The 19,887-nt window shown below is 41.5% G+C and overlaps 1 protein-coding gene across 2 annotated transcripts in view; it reads left to right on the plus strand.

Moving 5' to 3' along the window:
- Positions 1 to 374: 374 nt before the first annotated feature.
- inv (invected) overlaps positions 375 to 19,887 on the plus strand; it is a 42,616-nt gene continuing 23,103 nt past the window's right edge. Inside the window, exons 1-2 of one of the 2 annotated variants that reach the window (XM_070209974.1) lie at positions 375 to 2,143; positions 4,522 to 4,723. In XM_070209974.1, coding sequence (XP_070066075.1) covers positions 763 to 2,143; positions 4,522 to 4,526 — 1,386 coding nt within the window. In that variant the 5' untranslated portion in view covers positions 375 to 762 and the 3' untranslated portion in view covers positions 4,527 to 4,723. Of the gene's footprint in view, positions 2,144 to 4,521; positions 4,724 to 19,887 lie in introns of those variants that run through there. The other variant, XM_002050095.4, reaches the window with a different exon arrangement.

A 19,887-nucleotide genomic window follows, 5' to 3' on the forward strand; every position in this document is an offset into this window, starting at 1 on the left:
AGTAGGAGCAGCCGGCAAAAGCAGCGACGCTGGCAGTGCACTTAATTAACAAATATACAAACACTTAACATAACCTCAACTGACAGGCGGTCGGGCTAGCGGGCAGAGCGCTGGGTGAGCGAGATAACGCTAGTGTACAATTGCCTCATACCCTCGCGCGCACACACACACACACACACACACACATCAATGGAGTGCGAGCGCAGCTCGCTGCTCATTGGATGTTCGAAATGCGAGAGAGCGGCGGAAAAGAGAGCGCACGAACAACGCGTGTGTGTGTGCCTCTACCTGTGTGTGTTTTGTTCTTATTGCCGTTCCGGTTTTGGGCCCTGTGGCTTGACTGGCGACTGCTCGCTCTTGCTCATTTTTGCCGTCTCGTTTAGTTGCAAGTTCGCGGGAGCTTCAGTTGGTTCAGCTAACTGGCAGAGCGCACGTAACGGAAACCGGGCGAGAGTTTTATTGTTTTTCTCTGGACGCTTTATAGTATTATGTTGAATATTGAAAGCCAGACGTGCGTGAGCGCCATCTAGCGGCGAGACGATCACATCCTAACGTATCGAAAGTGCCTCTGCGTGTTTGTGTGTGTGTGTGTGTGTGTGTGTGTGTGTGTGCGCGCGTGAACTAATTGCGAATTGTAAATACCGATACTTAAAAATGCCGACGGCTTTGCAGCCGCTGACACAGGGCTAGCCGAACATCTGCCTCGAGGCAAAAAAACAACAGCAGCAGCAGCATTGTGTCCATTGAAAACTGGCTACACTTATGTCCACGCTGGCCAGCAGTCGCCATCCGACGCTGAATCTGACACTGAAACGCAGCCCCGGCAACCAGCAGCGAGAACAGGAAGAAGGAACGGCGGTTGCAATGCATCCCGATTGCCTGCCACTGCCACTGCCGCTGGGCCCAGCTGGCAGCCATGGGAGCAGCCCGCAGCTGCAGAAGCCCGACGATGGAGAGGAGGACGACGGCTCCAACTGCGACGAGCATATGGTGAACATACTGGACGACCAGGAGCCCAACGAGGAGGAGGACGAAGAGCTCGACGATGCCGCCAGCTGCTGCAGCGAGAACAGCGTGCTTAGCGTAGGCCAGGAGCAGTCCCAGGTAGCTGCCGCCCAGGCCAGGCAGCGTCTGCTCATGAGTCAACTCTACCGCCCGTCGGCATTCAGCAGTGTCTCCAACTCCCACTCTCACGCTGCCGAGGATCCTGGCGGTGGCAGTCCCTTGCCCCACATGCCTGCGCCGGCCAGCTTTCAGGAGGAGTTTCTGCGCAAATCCCAGCTCTATGCGGAGGAGCTGATGAAGCAGCAGATGCAGCTTATGGCCGCCGCCAGGGTCAATGCGCTCACAGCCGCCGTGATGCCGTTGGGCGGCCTGCGCGGCCCCAAGGTGTCACAGCAGCTGCAAATGGCCGCTGCGGCGGCGGCAGCTGCCGCAATGCGACCCAATTCTGGACAGGATGCTCTTGCTCAGCTGACGGCCACAGCGTTGGGCATTGCCCCGGTCGCGCATCCTCACCAGCTGCTCATGCAACAGCAGCTCCAGCAGCAGCAGCAGCAGCACCAGCACCAGCAGCAACAGCAGCAGCAGCAGCCCAATCCCTTCCAGGCACAGCAGAGCAATCACAACTACAACAACAACAATCTCAACGAGAACATGCACGAGCGGGCGCTCAAGTTTAGCATTGACAACATCCTCAAAGCGGACTTTGGATCACGTCTGCAGCAGCGCCTGGCCGCGACCGGGGCAGCTGCTGGAGCAGTTGGCGCAGCGCCGCTCAAGACGCCTCGAAAGGCCGTCAAGCCCCTGAATCTGGTCCAGGCGCAAACGCAGTCGCAGTCACAGCCAGGTCTGCAGCTGCAGACACAGACACAGCCCAGCCTGAGCTTCTCCAGCACGCTGGCCAACATCTGCAGCAATAGCAACGACTCCAACAGCACCGCGACCAGCAGCAGCACCAACAATCCGGCAGCCGTTGACCTGGTCAAGTCGCCGAGCGCCACATCGCCGGCGCCCGCAGCGGCCGGCGGCAAGGCTTCAGAGGATGGAACAGCCGCGACAGCCTCGACATCGACCAGCTCCACGCCCATTGTGTGGCCCGCTTGGGTCTATTGCACGCGCTACAGTGACCGCCCCAGCTCAGGTAAGTGGCATTCAGACTGAGATATGCGTGAATTCAGTTCTCCCCCAAACTTATGGAATATAAGTGGAAGCACCTCTTAGGCACAGTTGCTCCAATTTGTATTCCTGTGTTAGATTTGGTTCAAAGTGAATCACAGATTAATATCTGTAGTGAATGAAAGAATTAAAAGATTTAAGCGATAACTACACTGAGCGAAAAAAGTCGATAATCGTACTTGAATCAAGCACAAACAGTCTTAAAGTGAGTTTATATCGGTCAAAATTTACTAAAATATGAAATTCTTTCTTCAAATAAGACTCTTCAAGTTTCCATGAAATCTAAAGTCTGTAATTATCAGACTACTTAATATCGAGGTGTTAAATATGCGGGTAGAAAGTTATGTATCCATATTTTTTTAAAATCGAATCAATTATTATTTATTTAAGAAATATGAAGGAAGTTATCTTAAGAGTCTAGATTAGCTATATAATATCTCTGACAGAAAAAGTCACAGATATATCAAACCAATCTGATCAAGAATCCATAAAGATTATTGTATACCAGGTATACAATCTCTTATTAAAACAATATATCAACAATTATGGATTTAGAATAATTTCTTCAAATTTTAATAATTGATTATGTAGCTAGATACTGTAGCTAATCTCCAGACAGGAAGAGTGCAGCCACTTTCACTTAGCTTACTTTCGCAGGGTGTACAGGGCAGAGAGGGTGTTGAGTGGGGAGTGTTGAGTGGTTGAGTGGCTCGTAAACAGTTAAGCAAATAAACTGGCAACCACAGAGAAGTTCACACCACACCACATCGCATCGTTCAGGCAACGGCGTCAATCTGCAGCTCATTAGTTTGCAACCACCAAAAAAAGGGGCAACAGCCGTGACACGCTCAGACCACACCATGCCACAGCACTGTGAAAGGCACCCTCACCCAAGTCCAAGTCCACATCCACATCCACATCCACATCCACATCCACTTTCACATCCGCAGTCGCATCCACTTCCACTCATGAAGTGTTTGCTCGAGTGGTTTTTATGTCCTTATGGCTTATGTAACATAACTTAAGCTCATTATGCGTGTGCCTGTATGTGCGTGTGTGTGTGTGTGTGTGTGTGCGTGTGTAGCACCCATCTGCCACCCCCTTTCCAACACTGCCCAACAATCATGGCACTCATGAATTTAGTTTATGCCGCCGCAGAGAATTTGGTAATCGTTTGCCTAATAATTTGATGTGGCCAACTACAAGTCCCTGTGCTCCTTCCTCCAGGGTTAGGCATGCGAAGGGTTGTTCTATTGGCTGGTACACCCATTGCCGTTTCATGTTTAACTTGTCATTTTGTTTGCCTTTTCGTATTATCCAATATTCTCAAGTGGGCGTCATCATATAGATATAGATTCTCTAATGCTTGCTAATGAGATTATTTATTACTAGTAAATAATGAACTATGTCAATGTTAGGGCAATCATTTTTCTAAACAAAAAACCAACATTAATTGTGAAAGTTAATAATCATAGTTATCGTTTTATGTGTTTCTTACCATCTATTTACTTAATAGCCAGTTTACATAAAATGATTAATAGACTAATGAATCTGAGCTTAAAGTCTAATGTCTAAGTCTATACTAGTTTGTATGTATGTATGTATCATAACATACTTTCTTAAAGCTATCTATTATTTAAAAGGATAAAGGAGGCTTCATTACGAACCTCAAATTTGGTGAGTAGCTCTTCCTTTTGCACGCACAGATCAGGTTTATCGATAATTATCGATTCTCACATTCGTCTTTTCTTATATCTGGAATTGTGGGATCTAAAGACATTGCAATTCACTTTTTGCTTTTCTGTATATTAAAGATAATTCTAATACTTTCCACCTGCATTTGGACACTTCTATCGACTAGATTCCTTAAAGTATCGAATCATCGATAATTATCGATTTTCATATTTGTCGTTTTGCTCTTATCGACTTAGCACCTTCTATTCTTGGTTTCACATATGTATTTACCATAAGATACTCTAGATGATTTGTTCCGGCAATTTAGGTATTACACTGATTAATGTCAGGTCCCCATTTGAGTAATTATGGGCGCTCAACTGAATCCGACTACCCCATGGTTCCCCGCCTAGCCACATTCTCAAATTTATTTCAATCTGGAATCCAAACCTGAAGCCGAGTGCATAAATCTACGGTTTTGGGTGGGTTTGTCGCGCTCGCTAATTAACCAGAAAACGAAACGTTTTTTTCTTTCTTTTTTGTTGTTGTTTCTCTCGCTCTCTCTCTCTCTCTCTCTCTTTTTTTGAGGTGTGTTTATTGTAAAAATGTATTATGCATTTTATTGTTGTTGTTGTTGTTTTGGTTATATATTTTTTTTTATAAATTTAGCGTGACTAAAACGAGATCTCGATCGCATTGCGGCTCCATAATTTGAATGAATGTTGTAGGCGATGGCGTCGGTTGGAGCCGGAGCTGGACTTGGAGCGGGAGTCGGAGTCGGAGTCGGAGTCGGCGTCGGCCTGGGTCTGGTTTGTTGCTTTTCGGCTGCAACAATGATTTACCGTGAGATTTGTTCAACAGCAATCAAAATAACAACAACAACAACAACAACAACAGCAGCTGCAAAAGCTGCAAATAAAATGAGAAGAAAAAAAAAACAACTTTTAAATGCACACGAAATACCGAAATAAAAGTCATAAATTTGGTGCTTTTGAAAAATTGCCATGACTACGACAAGAAAAATTATTAAATTTTATTAAAAGGTGTTAATTTGACAAATTAATGCGACACGTGTGTGTGTGTGTGTGTGTGTGTGTGTGTGTGTGTGCGGAATTAACAGTTATCACAACTCATAAAACACGAATTTATTTGTAGCGTTAAAAAATCTACGAAATTTTACATTTTTAGCAAGCTTTGGAACTTGTAAAATGGCTCAAACTGATAAAACCTAAAAACATGATGAAAACTCGTATTGATATTGCTTTTGCTTAAAGTATGTCTAGAGTTATTTATTTCTATAGTTTATCTAGAAGTTCTTTAAGTTTATCCAGAAGTTTTTTAACTTATGCTCTTGTCTGCATGCGATTTTGCCTGGACTTAAAATGCAGGTAGAGCGTGTTTAACTGCTGGGTATAACCAATTTTTGCTAGGTATCTGTTTGTCTATCATTTTGATTGACAGAAAACGGCTTCGATGCTTACGGCATACTCTAGTTGCTCAATGCTCTACATTTGTTATGTGCCGGGACTCTTCCGATTCGTTATGTTGAACCTCATTGACCTATACTGAGTGTAATACTCATATTATGAACAGCTCAAGCGCGAGCAGGTGCTGCAGTTTATAATTATATGCTTATGCAAATGAAATACGCCACAAGAGTTGTCAGTTCAATTGCAGTAATAGGTATAATCAGAGTAGGCAGAGCTAAGCCTGATCAACCACAAAATGTTATAGAGTCTGTATAAAAACAAAAGCTATTGAGCTACTCAAGACTGAGAAAGTGATCCGAAATGTGTCGCACAATTGATCAAATTATGCGTTTCGGGTCTATATATATGTAAATATGCGTTGTCAACACACTTGAGCTGAGCGCTTTAACAGCTGCTCGTGTTGCCAATTACAGACGAGACAGTTAACAAATTCGATAAACTTGCAGCCAGCTTCAGCTAGGCCAGAGGCAAAGGCAATTTTCGCATTTGTCCGGCACTTGGCGCTCATTTAACAGTAGCCCCGGCCACTGAACCATTAAGTAATTTTCAATTTGCCCAGAACGAGCAACAGCACAACAACAACGAACAACAAACAAGCGGCTGCTGTGGCAGCCACAACAATGACAACATAAACAAACGAATTTCAATTACCCATCAGGCTGGCTGCAATTACCTGCACCCCGCGCAACGCTTCGCCCTACGCTCTATTGGCCGCCTCAAGAATTTTCCGCGCAACACAGCTAAAAATTAGTTGAAAGTTGTTCGCTTCGCTTTTCGCTCATGCTGCGCATTTCTCAATGGAAAATTTGCTTAGGAAATTGGCCTCAGCGATTTGCCAGTTGGAAAAACCAGAAAACCAAGTCCCCCCCAACAACATTTCCCATTTGGCATTTCGCTTGGCAAACTTCCCGCCCCTCAAAACGCTGCGTTTATCACAATTTTACAATAGTTGAGACTGCAAAATACTTTGTTGATTTCTGTTTTCGCAGCCTCACCGACTCTGCCAGATACCCTACATTCCTGCTCTTTGAGTTAGTTACGACTACAAAGTCTGCAATTACGTGTAGCTCTTTGGTAATTATGGCTGGAGGGAGGAAGGGGCCATTAGGCGTCGCCCGTCATGTGGTCGCCACCTAATAAAGATTTGATTGCTTCGATTCCTGACCCCCTCCAGCCCCTTAAAGTGGCACAATGCATGACATGGCATCAATAAGTGGCGCCTGGCAACAGTTTAAGAGCTATTTGCAACATTTTCTACACTTGCCTGCAAGTGAAACTGTGCTCCCAAGTACTTATGCTGGCCAATTAGTTGGGCCGAGCACGTGACCCACTGCATATGACTCTATCGAGGCATAAAGACGTAAGAGTGTTATAGGCCAGACGATACCCTGCAACGAACCTTCTGCGATATTCTCTGCCCATACATGAAATCTGTCTCGTGTATCTTACCATACGTCAATTTCAAGAAAACGACTTGGCCTTAATTTTAAGCACCTTATTTACTGCACCTGACTTTAAGAGATTGGAGATAGATTCTCCTGCCTGTTGCATACATTTGAACAGAACTAATATACCCCTTTCTACTCGGTGTAAGATATTAAATGTGTCAGATGAAATTTAAGTAAAGATTATTTTCTACAGATGATACATGATTCAAAACGTGCTAAGAACAGTGTATCCGTATTTCTCTATGTTTGTTTAGGTATATAATTATTTATCTCAATAAAAACTCTGCTATCACCTAGACTTTGATATGGGGAATATATAAAATGAGGCAAGGAATCACTTTAAAATTGATTTAGCTTTTCATTTGTCGAACAAGTCACTGAGCCCGCCCAATTGCGAGCCAATTTGCGTTGGGAACGCAATAAAACCAAAGCCAGCAACAACAACGGCCAGAACGGCAACAATAGCTGGGTCTATGGCATGTTTATGACCCAAATGCATACATAAATATGAATATGAATACGTAGCTGTCACGTCATATGATAATCAAGATATAGACGCCATATAGACGCCGACTTGGCGGAGGCAAAAGTCGAGACTTCCTTGGCCTTACTCGAGACTCCGCCAGCCTTAGAAGGCAAATTAAGCCATTGGGGCAAGAAACTTGCCAGTCTAATAATTGCTTGTTGCTGTTGTTGTTGTTATTGCTGCTGTTATTAAATGGAAATGTTGCGCATTTCCCGGGGCACGCCAACAGCATTCAGCAGCATTCAACACCTTAGAGAAAATTCGAGTGCCCTAAACGTAGAGGAATATGCTTGGAATTAGTCGTGGTCAGCATATGCTCGGGGCCTTTTATGGGGCTTTGCTAGTTTTGGGTCACAACACGCATAACTCAACGCCTCCTGGGGGCGGGCCTTGCCCATGTGCAAGCCCATCACAGCCATGGCAATCAGCTGGGCGATTTATGAAGTGACAAAAATTAATTTCAACTGTTAACTTATCGCGCAGCAGCAGCAACAACAGCAGCAGCAACAACTGTAACTGGTAGCACCTTTTAAGGCACGACTGCAGCAGCAGCAACAACAACTGCAGCAGCAGCAGCAGCAGCAGCAGCAGCAGCCATGCGCCTCGTACTGGCAATAAAACTGTCGGGCTTGGGCTCTGGCCAGAGTTTCCCAGTCCAAAACGAGACCATATCAGCCGGCAAAAATGTCGTTTAAACTGTGCTGCTGACCGCATTTGGTTAATGCGATCTGCAGTTGTTGTTGCTGTTGTTGTTGTTGCTGCTGTTGTTGTTGCAACTGTTGTAGATATGGCCTGAAATTGCTGCGGCAAGCGTTACTAACGGCCGTGTATACCCAGTGCCCGGTATGAAGCGCAAAGTTTAATTTCCTCCTTAATATTTGGCATCCCTTAATACATTTGATATCATTTAATCATGTTTATTAATACTTTTTATAACTCTAAAAAATATTTTTATTTTGGCTTAAAGAAATCTCGCTTGCATAAAAATTATGATTTCAAAATTATATTTTGTTTTTAAATTATATTCTTTTTTATTATTTCTTATTTAAACTGTTACAAGCTTTTCTTGTACCTGATTTTTATTTTAAATTAAGCTTTTTAGTTAATGTGTGTAATTTATTTTATTCTCCTGTACATATATAACATTTTTTCTTAAATTAGCCAATTTATTCCGGCTGAAATGTAGTTCGATGCTGGATAAGAAATTGTAAAACTAATTCCGAATAATTAATTGTTTCACATTACACAAAGTGGTTTCAAAAGTGGTTCGGAATCATATGAACTATGTTAAATAAATTAAAGTAGGCTGTCCAAAATCGAAGCTTACACCTCGATCTAAACTGGTTCTATTTTGATCTGAACTTGATAAAATTGTAGGTTTAAAAAGATGCCACTCTAATGGAGGGGCATCTTTTGTTTAGATTTTCTAATAACAACATCTTGTTTCTATAATATGAGAATTAAGCTTTGGCTAGGCGAGGACATGTCAAGAGAAGATTATAATACAAGGGAAGGGTATAGCTACAGTCGGTTATTTTGTCTGTGGTATTCCATGTTGACATACGCACAATTTCACACGCAGAGCGAGAGAGAGAGAGAGAGATGGAGGGGGGGGGGGGGGGGGGGGAATTTGGGCCAGAGACAAGCCGAAATTCCACAGCTGATTTCGTTACTTTGTGCGTATACGTAACATATTCGTGGGCCAGACAAAAGCTCGGGCTGCGGTGGCTCGGGGACCACCCAGACTGAGCCCGGGCCAAGCTCGGCGCAGAAGACAAGTTTCCGCATTTGGATTCAGATGAATTCAGATGAATCGCATTGCTGGCGTATAAAAATCATTTTTATAACTTCATTTGTGTTAATTTGGAAACGAGGCGAACCGCGAGCTGCTCGATCGAGAGGCCGAAATGTTTTACGGCTTGCCGTCAATATTTACAGCTGTCAAAATATTTTCTACAAGCAAATGACTTCATTCATCAAGCGACTTGTATAATAATCGTGGAGCTGCCCAAAGTGGGCAGGGCAGGTATTTCATATTCTCTTATTTGTATTCGTATTCATTTCTTATGACAGGCCGCAGATACAAATGCGATCAATCTCTGGCACGAGGTGACTGCCAGTTATTCAGTCAGTCAGTCAGTCAGCCAGTCAATCAGCCAGACGGCATAAACATGCATTAAAAGCCAACAGGCAAACAAATAAACAAATAATCAAAATAAGCCTCATTATGACTGCAGACAGCAGGCGAACTCGGCCAAGAATTTATTGAAAACTAATTAAACCTGACGGCAGCCACAATTCATTTGTTTGTGGTCTTTTAATCGTTTATTTATTACTCAGTCTCTATCTATATCTGTGCCAGCAAATGTATCTGTATCTGTTCGTACTCGCTGCTATATGTGGCAATTCAATAATGAGCTCAGCTCTCAGATGAGTTGGCTGCAGTACGCGCCCAGTTCTCCAAAGTTCTCATTCTTTATGCGAATGCTCGTGTTTCGTTTTGCAATTGATTCGTTCTCTAGAGTTGACTCCACTCAATGATTTGTTTAGCTAGCAGCCAATTTGTTCGACTCTAATCGAATTGCAGCTAAACATTTCAACTGTCAACTGTTCCGATCTGGTTCATAAATATAAAACTCTTTGCTATTAAATTGTGCTACTAATGCCATTAATTACGTTGAGCTAGTTAAATTAGTTTTGCACTAAGTGGATGTCACTTAAAAGAAGGAGAAGTCAAATAAAGTACCTAACTCTTTGACATAGCTAAACGACTTCGCAGCTATATACATTGTATATCTAGGTTAGATTAAGTTTTCTGATCTTTTCTAATTTGAGAATTTGAGCTGCTGTTTGCTTTCGGAGTTTTCTCAACATATGCAATTACTTGGATTGTATCGAGAACTGCATGTGAACTGAGATCAATGAAAAGTCATATCTTAACTGATCTACCTCCCGCCTTAATGCTGCATGGCGTTAATTGAGGCACATAACTAACACCCTTTGGAGCACAGCTCGAAATGGCTTCGGGCTGAGTGAAACCTGTACAGGAATTTGTGGCTCTCATTGACATTTTGAATGCTGTGGCTGATGAGTTGGCTGATGCTGATGCTGTGGCTGATGTGGTTGTCATACAGTTGACATGTCTGTCTGAGGGATGGCTGGGGCATTGCTTTGATTATTTTATGCCAGTGAGTGACGGGCAGGCCAGGCATCTTTTGGGCCTGTCGCAGTCACGACAGCCAGGGTCCAGAGATGTTCACAGTTCTGGAATGCCCCAGTACCCATCAGAGTCAGAGTCCAAGTTCGAGTCAGAGTCGCCAGCTTGGAGCCATTGAGTAACCGGGTGAGCGATGTCCAATGCTCGATGCGTGCGTGTGGTCAACCGCATTTGTCAAGTTTAATTGGGAAGCGAGCTGGGCTTTTGGTTGCTTTTTGATGGTTCTGCCTTTTGGCTTTGGTTTCACTTTTGCTGCCGCTTTGCATAGCCATGGGGCAGTCAGCTTTGGTCTCACCTCTCCGACCGCTTCGGCTTGTCGGACATATGTTGGCGTCCGCCTCGGCGTCGGCGTCCGCGACTTGGTTATTGTTTGTTTATTACTTGTTTCGCCTTAATTACTTGTTCGTGATGATGATCAGCGTGGAGATGTGGGGCCGCTGTCGTGCGGCCCGCAGCAAAACCGATAGTCACACTTATTGGAATTACTGCTTCATTATCATGTGAAACGATTTCCAATTGGAATCGTAGCTGGTGCTGTAGCTGGAGTTGGCCAACTCATAATCTCTTGACACTTGAGTACCATTCAAAGGTCTTCAGCTGTGTGGCCAGCCAGCAAATTCAAATCAGCTCAGTTTAGTGAGAAACAAAAGAACTGATCGTCGGCCCACGGCACACACAGCTGAATAGCTGTTGCTGAAATTGTTGCCGCAGCTCCAAAGCTGGCTGGCCTCAAACAGATCCACAGCCGTGTTGCCATCACGCCTCGAGTGCTCTGTAAATATTCATTTTGTAGCGCACGATAATTGAGAGATTCTAAGTCTTCTTCTCGGAAATAATAAGGCGCGAGTGCCGCAAAGGGGCGCCAATCTGCAAGCGGCAGCCGCCGTTTACTCGCCCGTCGAGTAAGTGCATCAAAGTTATTCCATTAGATACTCTGTTGCACATCTATATATATATTGCACATATTGATGTGTCTGGGTGAATCTTCAGCTTGGATTAATATACAAAAAAATAATATTGTTCCCATTTTAAGTTTAATTTATAAACTTGCCAAAAAAGGCAACATTGAGTATCTTCTATGGCAATTTGTAAATGCAGCAACCCGACAAAAGTGTCGAATGTGTAAAATTGAATCGCGTTGCTTATTCCCCACACATGTGCAACATGTTGCAACAACTGAACGGGATTTATCTGGTGCGCTTTGTTGTGGCCTTAACTAATTGCGATCCGGCGAGTGCTCATAATGTCAGGGCGCGATAATGCCGAGTCTGATGACTCAAGCAAGCGCAGTTCCCATAAGGCTATCAGCTATTGTCTAACTCTGATCTATATAGTCGTGCCCATGCAGGCCGCCTGCAACATGTGGCATGCAGCGACTTCCAGGCGATGGGCGCATAATAAAATTAAGTCGATTTTGCTGCAGGCTGCACAAGCTGCAGCCTCTGGTTGGCTTTGCTCCATACAAATTCGCGCTGATGTGGTTGTTGTTCCTCTGTTGTTGTTGTTGTTGGTTGTTGTTCTTTGGCTGCCGCTGACTGGGACCACCCAAGTTGACAGCGAACACGAACAGCGCTTAAGCTTGTCCTGTAGAAAGAGCCACAGAGAAGTAGTCTTGGACTTGGACTCGGAACCGTAGCCGGAGTCCGAGTGGCTGAGTCGGTCCACAGAGCCACCGAGGAGCCACTCTAATAAAGCTCGAATGCAGCTCGTCTGACGACGTTCCGCTGCATACAAATAAATTTTATTAAGCAGTTAGAAACGAGCATTAATGAAATGCAGTTTTCAGTTGGAGAGAGAGCTGTTGGGAGCGGGGGCATGTGGCATGGGGCATGGGGCAAGCGGCGGCTACTGATCCGCAGCGATAACTGCGTATGATCATCTCTGGCAGGCAGATGGATGCAACTGAGCTGCTGGAACGGGTGCTGCAACTGTTCCTGCTCATAGAGAGCTATACAGAGTGAGGCAGAGGGAACGCGTGCGACTCAATTTGCTGCTGCTGCTGTTGTCCTTAGCGATCCGAATGCTGTTGATATATGTACGTCTGGGCCATTGTCGTGATCGTCGATGTGGTCATTGGGGCTTCATTGCGATTTATGTGCGTAATAATTGTGACAATCACAGCGACTCGATGCCGACATGTAGCTGGACTCGCTGCTGACATCTGACAATGATCATCATGCTGATCATGATGATCATGATGCTGTTGTGAGTTTGTGCATTCTTTGTCATTGTTATTGTGTGGCTATACGAATCGAACTGCAGTAATTAAATTGCATTCCCCCCAGCCAACAAGCCCTTTGTCGTTTAATTGAAAGCCAAAGAAAGTTGAGCTGAAATTATGTAAAATAAATTGATTAAAATTATGATGAATGACTTATAGATGTGTGATGGATGAGCGCTACAGCTGGAGACCACCCACATGAAATGTCGATGATATTCAACTGAGTTAGGCAATTTGTGAAAGTCTTGACATAATATTTGTGTGCACACGAATAAAACCCAAATGCCAATTAATATGCGAATAGCTGCCATTTATATTCTAACTAAAGTTGGGCAAGCTGTGAAGTCGTAGATCTGCTGCTTATTATCGTGATAATTCTACAGTTTAGTTGGTGATCTATTAGCGCAGATCTATTAAATGAAATTTGTTTCTAACTTCAATTGGCAGTTACGCCCGCTCGACAGCTCCAGAGCTTCATGGAGTCTGGCATGCCTTGAGGCCGTGTAGCCAGGCCGTTGCCAGAGTTTTTTGAATTTTGGTCTGGTTTTGCCTGCAAACGGTGTCAATAAGATTGATGGCTTAAAGCTTTGCAGCTCAGCACAAGCAACAGCCCTGCGACCGAGCTTGAGCCTAAGATACACAACTGTGGCTCCCCAAGTGCCGGCTCATAGATACATTTGCCACAGATACAGATACAGTTGCATTTGAAACTGGCTGCGGCTCCGAGCGGAGGCTTCGTCAACAACATCGACTTTGAAATTGCTCTCATATACGTGTGTGTGTGCGCCACTTAACTTTGGTGTCAGTCAGCTTGCTGCGGGGCTGAAGCTGAAGCTGGAGCTGTAGCTGTAGCTGGAGACGACGATGACGACGAGGACCACACACGCGGCAAATGTTGATTGCCGACTTGACTGACACTTTTTGATAAGTTGATTAAAATGTTTTTACGCAGCGTTTCGCTCTTTGAGTCTGCGGCGAGTGCATTGACATTGAGCTGAGCTGATTTGATTGACTGACTGACTGACTGACTGACTGACAGTCGATTCGTGGCCTAGCCGGGCCGTAAAAGTGTTCTACGGAACGCATCTGATCGGCGGCTCATTTAGCTAGTTCTAGTATCTAGATACTCTAGTTCCCAGAACTTGGCTGGGTTCAATTAACGCGCACTGAGCGCTCGCAGCGATTAAAATCGCGCCGACTTCTGCATCCGATATCCAATTGCTTAATTGTAAACTAATGTTGCATGTGGCAGCCAGTCGGCCAGGTCGCTCAGAGCCGGGCTGAGTGCGTTTTATTTGTTTATTTGCCGCTGGCCATTAATTCATGTTGTTGCCTTTGCGCCTGCTCTGCTCTTTGCAGGTAATTGGCGCATGCGCAGCCCCTCAACGAATTCGTTTATTTATTTATTTAATTGTTAATTGTTAATTGTTTGTTGTCGCTGAGCCTTCAACTTCAATTAATTGTACAACTTGGTCGGCAACGTGCACAGCCTGGCTTCGATTTTAATTCCTATTCGCTGTGTAAGTAACAATCCGAGTATCTGTATCTGTATCTGTATCTGTATCTGTATCCGAGTATTTGTATCTGTATCTGAGCAATTGACTGTTGCCGCAACGATTTAATTGCCTTTTTAAAGGTTAAATTATTTTGTAGTTTATGCTTATATTTGGAATTGATTAATTGCAATTGACTCTGCGCCTAAATTGGCCACTCACTGAATTTTGATATGTTTTTAGTTTTTAGTTTTTTTTTTTTGTTTTTTGTTTATTTTGTTTTTTCGTTCATGACTATAAAAAGTGTCATGTCGTGTACGAAACAAAATAAACAACTGCAATCGAATCAAGAAATCGAGACAATCAAATCGGTTAACCACAAAACGCAAACAAAACAAAACGTGCAAAAAATAGATAGAAATACACATGTACAAATGTGTGTGAGGGGTGTGTTAGGGATGTGTGTGTAGTGTGTGTGTGTGTGTGTGTGTGTAGCTGTGACAGTTGTCCAAAATCTGTTCTAATTGCATGGGTACAGTGAAGCTTCCCTGCGGAGAAACATATTATATATATATAAAGTAAAGTAAGGTTAAGTATTTAGTCTGGAACTCCAATTCATTTATTATTTTCAATGGAACCCGAACAAGTATAAAAACTCTTTGGGGAGACTTAGACACAAAACACAAATTACTTGGGCTACAATTTTTGATTAGACCTTATCATATTTGTTAGAAAATTTTGGGTATTTATCAAACTGGAACTTTTACATTTAAATAACTATATATATTGGCTAGAACTTGGCAGGTTGCTGGTTCAAACCGTGAAACAAGATATATGAGATATCCCTATATATAGATATATATTATTATATATATCCTAACTATGTTAATACCATATACTACCCAGTTTGGGCTTTGAGATATATTTTAAACAATATTTATCTAAATTTGAATGAAAAAAATGTGTTATTATAGCTTTATATTCATATTTAAAAGTTTAACTATAATTATAAGCAAAAGCCACCTTTGAGAAATAGTTATATGATGTCTATAGAGTGGTTCCTAGAGAGAGAGACAGACTAATTGGCTTGTATTTAGATTTTTGGAAAGCAGTCTTGCAGCGCTTACCAGCTAGTTCACTGTACCAGGTGTAGCTGTTTTATGCAAGAACATCTTGCTGACAAGAAACTGATTGTTCAATTAATATGAGGCCGAGAAACCCACAAAAAGTCAAAACATGCGAGCGCATGTAGTCGGCATAACTGAGGAGAAAAGCCGAGTCGAGTCCAATCAGAAGAATGTCGTCCATTAACAAGTTGTCCCCAGAGTCAAGCGTTTGTCCTGCCTGCTGCCCCGAATGCCATTCGAACATCTGCCCGAGATCTGAGCTCTGAGGTCGCCAGGGACGAGTGCAAGCCCATGCTTAAGCTGGGGGATCCGTTGGACTAACAGCTTCCTGCTGCTGCGGCTATTTGCATTTATACATCGTAATCATATTTTTATTATTCGCAGTTAGTTTTTCTGCCGTTGTTCGCATCGATGCGGAGTGCTGCAGCTGATCTGTTCCCGTAGCTGCTCGTCGGACAATTTAAATGATTTAACTGCCTTTGATTGAAACATTTCATTATCAAGGTAGTCAGCATTTCGTCCTCCTTTGTTTCTGGCCCTGGCTCACCTGTATGCGTGCGTGTGTCTGTGTGTCCGTTTTGGGGGATTTAAATAATTGGATATGCGTGTGGTACTCCCGATGATGAAGCGGCCGACAGACCCACATTTCGACTGTGGCCACGTTCATCTGCATTTAGTTGACGTTCCGCTCAGTTGCGCCGAGTTAAGTTGAGTTGAGTGGAGTCGAGTTCAGTTCAGTTAGTTCCTGTCTCTTTTTGGCGCCTCACCAGAAACCTGGTCCCAGCTCATCGACCATCTGCAGCTGGCCAAGGCCTGCGCCTTCTCCTGCTCCTGCTGCTGCTGCTGCTGCTGCTCCCGTGGCGCCTGCTCTCAACTGGAATATATTTTCGGCTTTTGCGGTTAATCTTCGCATTGTTGGGCATCAAAGGCTGTTTCTCTCATTTGTGGTTTGCACTTGCATTTAGTTTAATTCCCCACTCGCAGCTTTGATTTGCAGCTCAAATTGTGGTTTCCCATTAATTATGGATTAGTTTAAGGCACGGGTGTTGTGGTTCCCAGGATTCTTAATACACTCCAAATCGAATCATTTAGCGTAAATGAAGTTCGATGGCAAATACTTCAAAGTTTTTGAGTAGAATCCAAATAAACAAATGAATTGTTAATTCAAAGAAAAAACTATTTAATTGACTATTACCCGGCATTGCGCGATTTCTCTGAAAATGTTATTACTAGCGGCTGTTACCCGGCTTTGTGCGGGCATATTTATAGTTTATATACAATATTTTAATTGCTTTGGCGCCTGTACAAATATTGAGCAGGTCCGTACTATCTGGAACAGGAAATGCAATCGTTCGGATTAAAAATAAAAGTCAAATCCAGCAATCGACAAATTTACACCTTTGTCTGGACTTCTTCAATTCGTTGAATTGCATTCAATTATAAACTTTGTGTCTTTTGTGATAAGTTTGTGGCATAGAGAAAAAAAATTAGATCTTGCAGCGCAGACAAATGTCAAAAGAAGTTTTCAATAAATTTGAAATAAATCTTTGAAAATAGGTTCGATAAAGTTTTTATTTCTTCATGTTTTATATGACTATTTTTCGCAATTTTTTTTTTTGAGAGTGCATAGACTATATTTGAGCTCTTTTAATTGGTTTTGGACAACTGAAAATGTGACTTTGAACTTTCAGTTCGATGTCTTTTTAGAGGCACAATTCCAAAATAATTAAACAATGTTGTTGTTGTTGTTGCTATTGCAAAATAGCATGATATTTTTCCGCATATAATGTCTTTTTAATGGGCAATGCCACGTTTTCATTTCATTTTTTATTTTGCTGCGCAAAATGCGACAAAAATGACGAAAAAAAAAATAGGCAAAAATATATATATAATTAAGTTTTACACGTTAGGTTACTATAAAAAAATATATTTCAATTTATTATTTTCACTTAACGGCTACTTTTGTTGAGTACATTCAGATTTGCTTCCCGAATATGAACTGATTTATCTAACTGTTGCGGTCGCTTAGCAAACTTCGCTTTGAGAGAGTTTGAGTCAAAATTGAGTGAAGTTTGAGCTGCGTCAGCAATTATGCGTGGGATAGTACTCTGATGGGAACATTGACAGTGGCGTGATATTTAGGGTGAATTGTTTATGTCTACCAAAGGGGGACAGTTTGATCTTGACCAATGTCGATGTTATCACCAGGCTCTTTGTTTACAATATTAGAAATGTTTATAATTGTGCTTATGCTTATGTGCTAAGTTATGTTAAAGGGTGGGTGCGACTATGGATATGTCACTCCCCCAACCATTAGAAAAGTGCCTGTCCTCAGGTGTTTAAGTTTGGATATAGTGTAACATTTTCTTCTTTTAGAATTGGTATATCTCCTATTATTGTAGGTGTTTCTTCTACTTTGGGTTTTTTATATTTTATAATTAATTTCTTAGGTATGCTTTTGAACTTATATGTCAAATACAGTGTTAAACTTATTAATATGATTACAAATATGGTTATTGTAATTATCTGGAATACATTGTTAAATTTTGTATGTGCATTTATAATTTGTTTCGTTTGTACAAACGAAAGTGGTTCTAATTTTATAACATCATTGCTTACGTAAATGCTTTGAGTATAATCTAACATATTGTTTGAAATTGAAATTTCATTAATTTGCAATGAACAATTAAAGATTTTTATTATATTGTTTCCTTCTATTGTTATTTCGTTATTTATACAATTATGGTTTAATATAGTTTTTGGTAAATTCCAAGTTAAAATTATATTTGGTTCTATGTAGTTGATTTGAAAATTTTGCAAAATTTTAGTATAACTACATTCTGATGTTATTTGGTTTAAAATTCCTGTTAAACATTCATTATTAATTAATTTTTTTGTTTCTCTGCTATAAACTTTTTTATCTTGGGTAAAATATTTTTCATGAGCTATTTCTGTCAAAATATTATTATTTTCATCCGGGTATGGAATTATTTCGAATACCGGGCTTTTTATTATTTCTCGAGGAATATGGGATATTATCAGTATTTCGTTTGTATCTGATTTAAACCAAGTGGAAGTTTTTGTATTCAACAATTTCTCAGAATTAACATGCAACAAATAGTCATGTTTTAGTAATTTTGGGTTAAAAATTCCTAATCTTGTGAGCTGCATTCCCATCTCAATGTCTTCTATATATTCTGTAAAGTGTTGTAAGTTAAATATAAGGATATCTAATTTCTTTCCTTTTTGTTTCTCTTGATCTAGTTCGTTCATGATTTCTATTCCTTTGTTTATAGCTTCTATTATGTAATTTAATTCGTTAACCTGAACGCTGTTTTCTGCTAAGTTGCTTATTTTTTGTTCAATTTCTGCTTTGTCTTCTTGATTTAATGTTCCAAATAAGTATTTATATGCTGTTCCTACTATGTTAACTAAACCTCTTTTGCTACGTTTGGCTATTTTTAAGCCGTTTATTTCTCTGTTTAATTTCTCTACTAGGTATTCGATTTGTATAAGGTTATTGAATTCTTTACTTTGTTCAATTAAATTGTTAAAAGTTTCTTCGGTTTTTGTTATATTAACCGTTAAACAGTGGAATTCGTAATCTGTCGGAATGTCTATGGTTCCTGTTTTAAATATGAGATATCCGTTATGGGCTTTGATAGGATTAATTTCAATACTCTGTGCATTTATATGGTTTACAGTTATTGATAGTAATATTATAATAATTAATTTAAGCTGGTGCTTGTATGTTTTGATCGCTGTCTGTTGTTGACCTGTAATTGTTATATTTGCTTTGATTAGTCTTCTTTTATTAATTCTTTGGCATGCGTATTAGTCATGTCTTTGTACGTAATTTTTATGTTGGTTTTGTGAAAGTAATTCGTAACTTTTGTTTCGTTCTCGGTTCCTTTTTCAAATTCTATTTGTCGATTATAATAATTAAGTGGTCTTTCTGTGATTTGTAAATGGTTACTGTTGTCTTCTTGAGCACTATGTATTGTTGCTCTTGTGCTAATTGTATCTTCGCCTAAGAAGTTTTCGTTTAATTGAATTCTGGACAGAGCATCTGCCACATAATTTTCTTTTCCTGGGACGTATTTAATTTGGAAATCAAACTCATTTAGCTTGATCTTCCACCTTTGTAATTTCATGTTAGGTTCTTTCATATTATTTAACCAGACGAGTGGTCTGTGATCACTAAGGATTTGAAATTGTCGACCAAAGAGATAGGACCTAAAGTATTTAGTGGCCCAAACGATTGCTAATAATTCTTTTTCAATCGTTGAATAATTTAACTCATGCTCGTTGAGAGTTCTACTTGCATAGCATATAGGCTTATGCTCTTGCGAAAGGACGGCCCCTATTGCCATATTACTCGCGTCTGTAGTTAATGAAAATGGTTTTTCGAAGTTAGGGTATATTAAAATTGGGTCGGATGTTATGAGTACTTTTAGCTTTTCAAACGCTAGTTCGTAGTCTCTGTCTTTTATATTGATTTTTGCTCCCTTTT

The sequence above is a fragment of the Drosophila virilis genome, chromosome 5, assembly GCF_030788295.1.
Source record: "Drosophila virilis strain 15010-1051.87 chromosome 5, Dvir_AGI_RSII-ME, whole genome shotgun sequence".
Taxonomy (NCBI): Eukaryota; Metazoa; Arthropoda; class Insecta; order Diptera; family Drosophilidae; genus Drosophila; species Drosophila virilis.